The sequence below is a fragment of the Babylonia areolata genome, chromosome 34 (genome assembly GCF_041734735.1).
Source record: "Babylonia areolata isolate BAREFJ2019XMU chromosome 34, ASM4173473v1, whole genome shotgun sequence".
Taxonomy (NCBI): domain Eukaryota; kingdom Metazoa; phylum Mollusca; class Gastropoda; order Neogastropoda; family Buccinidae; genus Babylonia; species Babylonia areolata.
Genome location: NC_134909.1, coordinates 19743315 through 19749184, shown reverse-complemented (window position 1 = coordinate 19749184; position 5870 = coordinate 19743315). Strand labels below are relative to the sequence as shown.

Below are 5870 nucleotides of genomic sequence, written 5' to 3'. Positions count from 1 at the left end.
GCCTTGAGAGCGCACTCTGAAAGTTTCACTCACATACAGTGCACTGTGCACACACAAACACACTCAGTCACACACACACTCGCACACACGGACACACACACACACACAGTGAATCTATCTATCTATCCATCTGTCTGTCTGTCTCTCTCTCTCGCTCTCTCTCTCTCTCTCTATATATATATATCACTGTTATCAAATATTATTTAACTTTAAAGAAGTTCAATATCTTACTGTCTTTACAACAGTCTGTTTCTTTCAGATTATCTGTTTCTTTCAGATTAACAGTGGCACCATGTCTCTCAACCGGAGCCAAGATACTCCCTCCTCAGTGCGGACGATGTATACATTCTCAGAGTTCCCCCCTGCTCTTCCATGCCACCAGCCAGCTGTGGTAAAGTGGACTCAGAATTTTGCATGAATAGAAAATTTACCACAGACAAGCAGACTCACAGTTAGAAATTTTATACAGAAAATTATATGAATCGTAGATAGAACTTGAAGAGAAATCCATCATCTCTTTCAGTTGCAGGTCTCCCATTTCTTGGTTGTGTTGCAGTGGGTAGGAAGGTAAGGGAGAGAATTAGAATCAGCATTAATTTTGTTTTACTTTCAAGGGAAGTAAATTGTAATTTATAAGAAAAAAAAAAGTTTGGTTAATCTGGAAATACAGCAGGCATGAGCATAATATATGTAATATCTAATGTATGCTTACGGTGTTGTTTCATTATACATTATTCACACACACACACACACACACACACACACACACGCACACACACACACACACACACACGCATGCATGCACACACACACACACACACACACACACACACACACACACACACACACACATTTTACTACACCAACAAAGATTGAGGTATAGAAATGATAATTAAAAACTTGTGACACTAAAGAGATGTTTTCAACATAGTACCAATTTGAAAGTTTTCATGGCCTGCTCAGTACACTTATGTATAGTCTTGATACTGTGCTGACTGTGAATGATATTCTTTCACCATGCTTAGCTTGATGATAATTATATTTCTGGTATAACTTCAGTGCTTGATTGGAGACATTGCTGAGTGGGAAAGTACCTAGATTTCTTTTGCATTTAGAGTTGTTAAATTTTCAAACATAACATTAACAAGGTTTGGTACTTTATAAGCTGTTCAGTTTCACCATGATGATGATGAGAATGATGATGATGATGATGATAATTAGTAATAGTTGTAGTAGTGGTGGTGGTGGTAATAGCAGTGGTAGTGGTGGTATTGTTTTGTTTTGTAAAATGTAGCACGCATGTCACTCAAATACTGAATTTTGACAGGGGTGCTCCCATGAAAAAGAAGAAGAAGGTGGATCCATCCGTCTTGCTTGCGAGGGAGAACAAGCGGAAGAAAAAGATTGAAAAGCAGATGAAGCGCCTGGAAAAGTTTGGTCGACGCTTCAAGCCCATCGAGGAGATTGAAGGAGACTTGAAGATTCGCCGAGAACTTGAGTAAGATTGAGGGAGAAAGAGAGGGGTAGAGGGTTGTTGGTTTATGGAGAGGGCAGAAAGAAACTTAAAACTGTGGTCGCGCTCGCTTGGATAGATAATTTCCTTGCAGTCTTATAACCCATGCTGCAGTTTGTGGCTTATGAAAATAAACACCTAAACACACACACACTCACACACACACACACACACACACACACACACACACACACACACACACTCACACACACACACACTCTCTCTCTCTCTCTCACAGAGCCTGTCAGCATTCTCACCAGTATATATGTGTTTGACCAGGGTAGCTTGTGGTTGTCACATCGAGCAACGTGACGTTGTGAGTCATAAAGAGGTTTTATTAGACATAATTTCAGGAATGAAAGCAAAATCCTTTTCACTGCACAGATTTCAGTTTCATTTTCTCATGGCGGTCTCACTGCTTTAGGACAAATCCATATAATTATACGGTACACTACATCTGCTGGGCAGATGCTTGACCAGCAGCATAACCAGTGGACTGAGTGCATGCATACATATTTTTGTACCTCTCAGTGAGGATTTCTACAACATAATTTTGCAAGAGAACAATGCTGATGTTGCTTGCCATGGGTTCTTTTTCAGTGCACCAAGTGCATGCCGAATATGGGACCTCGGTTTATCGTCTCATCCGAACGACTATACGCTCAGTTTGATTTTCTAGGCAAGTCAAACTTGGGAGAAAGGATGAGACAGGGATTCGAACCTGCACCCTCATGGACACTGCATTGGCAAGTAACCAACCATTCTGCCACTTTCCTCCACACAGAATGCGCAGGAGGCCGGCAGAAGAGCTGGCGTTCGAGGAGAAGGAGAGACGAGCGTTGCTGCACAAGGAATGGGCACGGGTCAGGATGCGCGAATACAAGCAGGAGTGCACTGTGTGGGCGCGGGTGGTCAACGCCCAGCAGAGAGCACTGGACGAGTTGCGGTTCGAGTCTGAGGAGCTGTACCAGATGGCGATCCAGGTATGAGTTCTGACGCCCGGAGGGAGTAGATGTGTCGGACTTTCGATAAGTTCGAAATATTAAGGGGTCTGAGGGACGCTTGCACCACTACTGTAAAGGGTCCCTGACTACCGTCAGAGGGCCACTCGAATGTTGCACATTCTGATAAAATCTTCATTGTCACACACACATGCACACACACACACACACACATGTATACAAAGGCAAGCATACTTTCCAGTCACAGAAGTGATGAAGGGAAACAACTCTGGTGCTTTTTTAGCAGACAATCCTGGCATCGGACTGAAGCACAGTGAATGTTCTTTCTTGATGTGTTAACATGGGAAATATTTGGAACATCTCAGGCACCCGCTCATTCATTGAAGATGCGTGTCCTTCCCCCTTTTCACTGTGTCAAGAACGCATGTTTGTGCGTGATTTATCAGAATCCCTCTGTGTGTGTGTGTGTGGCTTGTAGGGATGAGTGATAGGCTATGGTGTATGGTTATGAAGTGGATAAAGCGTTGTAAACTGTGGTTAACTCATTCAGCCCAGCTAACAAAGCATTGCTCTGGCATCAGAATTTGTCTCATTAGAATAGTTTTCGTGTTAGAAACGAATGCGTGTATAAACTATGCGTAAAACTGTAAGGAAAGAGGACTGACTTCCATAGTATTTTTGGATGTGTCTATGCGTATTGAGGAGGAAAAACAGTATACTTTCTGTGTGTTTTTTTTCTGCATCAGTGTGGCATGGAAGCCTGTCAAGGCTGTACACTCCCCAGGGTTTGAATGGGCAAACAACATTCCTGTATTTCTTCTTCTTCTTCTTCCTTCGTGGGCTGCAACTCCCATGTTCACTTGTATGCACACGAGTGGGCTTTTACGTGTATGACCGTTTTTACCCCGCCATGTAGGCAGCCATACTCCGCTTTCGGGGGTGTGCATGCCGGGTATGTTCTCGTTTCCATAACCCACCGAACGCTGACATGGATTACAGGATCTTTAACGTGCGTATTTGATCTTCTGCTTGCATATACACATGAAGAAGGTTCAGGCACTAGCAGGTCTGCACACGTGTTGACCTGGGAGATTGTAAAAATCTCCACCCTTTACCCACCAGGCGCCTTCACCGTGATTAGAACCCGGGACTCTCAGATTCAAAGTCCAACGCTTTAACCACTTGGCTATTGTGCCCGTCTTGTATTTATTGAATTGAACTGTATTGCTTTGCATTGTATTGTATTACTCTTTTGTCACAACAATTTGCTTTGTGAAATTCAGGCTCCTGCTACCGCTGCATTGAGAGTACCGTCAATGTTTTTTGTTGTTATTGTTGTTTTTTCTGTTTTCTGCTGCAAGGGTTTTGTTTTACTATCAAAAAGGATTTTCTGCTGAATTTTGGCATGGCAACCCTTTTGTTGCCATGGGTCCTCTCATGTGTGCTTGATGCATGCTGCACGCAAGACCTTGGCGTATGGTCTGATCTGAATGAATAGCAACCGGACCACCGATCAGTGACTGCTGGAGGAGGAGAAAATATTGGGGAGTGTAGGATTCGAACCTGTGTGCTCAGATTCTCTCGCTTCCTATGCGGACACCTTACCACTCGGCCACCACTTCACTCAAAATGCAGAGATTAAATACTTTTTGTTTTGGCTGCGCCTGTTTCAGTGGCGATACTTCCATGGCGCTCATTCGGAGTTTTGGAGGGTTTCCCCATACAAAGCCAGACTTGCATTTGTCTGCTGCAGTCTCAGAGGTGGCAGTCCACCAGATACTTTTTTTTGTTGTTGTTGTTGTTCATCATCAGCTTTGGTCTGTTAGGTTTGAATAACAAATGTTCCTGATGTTTTCATGGACAAATTTCTGGGTTTGTTTCCTTGTACCTTCTGTCTTGCTTTCGTGCATGGAAGCATAAGAGAAGAATTTAACAGCAGTGGCGTTAAATTGTGTCCTTGTCTTTGAGTGTTAGTTGCTTGTATTTGTTTTATATTTTGATTGATTGTTCAGTGAAAGCTGTTGACTACACATGAATGAAAGAATTCAGAAAAGAATGTGATGGGCGCAATAGCCGAGTGGTTAAAGCGTTGGACTGTCAATCTGAGGGTCCCGGGTTCGAATCACGGTGACGGCGCCTGGTGGGTAAAGGGTGGAGATTTTTACGATCTCCCAGGTCAACATATGTGCAGACCTGCTAGTGCCTGAACCCCCTTCGTGTGTATATGCAAGCAGAAGATCAAATACGCACGTTAAAGATCCTGTAATCCATGTCAGCGTGTGGTGGGTTATGGAAACAAGAACATACCCAGCATGCACACCCCCGAAAATGGAGTATGGCTGCCTACATGGCGGGGTAAAAACGGTCATACACGTAAAAGCCCACTCGTGTGCATACGAGTGAACGCAGAAGAAGAATTCAGAAAAGAATGCAAAAGGATGCTGTACAAAATGTTGTGTTATGGTCCATGTCCTTACCTGTGGTCATGACACTGTTTTCCTCTGTTCTTTTAAAGTATTTTTGTGAGTCTGCAGTAAAAAGAAAAGTGTTTCTCTATTTCAGTTCTAAATATGCTGTGTGTGTGTGTGCAGCCGGATGAAACGTTGATACCTCTGGAGTTCAAAGGTCCCACCGCCACCCCTCCGATCAAAGGTTATCAAGCACCAGACGGGGAGTACATTGACGTCACAAAGACCTACGATTGATGGCTGTTTTCTGCATATTCAGGGAGGATGTTTGAAAGCACCTACAATGTTACCAAGGCGTGGGTGTGATTGAATGTTGTGAGAGTGTGTATGGCGAGCATGTGCGGTTATCTGTATGTCTGGCCTTTGTTTGTAGAATGTGGTAAGTTCTATAAGGGACACTGGCCTGTGTCTCTGTTGAATGTGATAAGTTCTATAAGAGACACTGGCCTGTGTCTCTGTAGAATGTGATAAGTTCTGAGACTGAAGTTCGATGCCGTTAAAGTTCTGAGAGACTGAAGCTTGATGCCAGATGGTGAAAGTTAGTGCAAGGGATTTTTACAATGCAGTGGAAAAGAGAAACTGGATGACCATTTGTTAATGTACTGTGTACCAGATGCTGTGTTTCAAATAGGTGACTGGTCGACCACACGGCAGAGCACTGTCTTTATGGTGTTTACGGCAGAGTTTCAGTTGTGTGAAAAGATTTTAACCATAGTGCTCATCTGATTTCTGAGTCTTTACTTTCTCATTGTTCTATTGTTGTTACCTTAGTTTCTAACACTTCTTGTCGTAGCTATTCTTGTGAACTGGATTGTGTGACTTTTGTGTACAAAGAGTGTGTGAGACCAGTTATTTTCCAACACGAGTGCCTGAATTTGAACACTTGTTTTAGTGAATTAAAAACAAAACAAAACATGCAAAACTATT

At 43.1% G+C, this 5870-nt stretch overlaps 1 protein-coding gene across 1 annotated transcript in view; it reads left to right on the top strand.

Annotated features, from left to right (window-relative positions):
* The window catches only part of LOC143277464 (large ribosomal subunit protein mL40-like), a 6357-nt gene extending 487 nt beyond the window's left edge, over window positions 1-5870 (top strand). The window contains exons 2-5 of the mRNA XM_076582299.1: window positions 278-391; window positions 1328-1498; window positions 2298-2496; window positions 5067-5870. Of these exons, the coding sequence (XP_076438414.1) occupies window positions 278-391; window positions 1328-1498; window positions 2298-2496; window positions 5067-5180 (598 nt within the window). The 3' untranslated portion in view covers window positions 5181-5870. The remainder of the gene's footprint in view (window positions 1-277; window positions 392-1327; window positions 1499-2297; window positions 2497-5066) is intronic.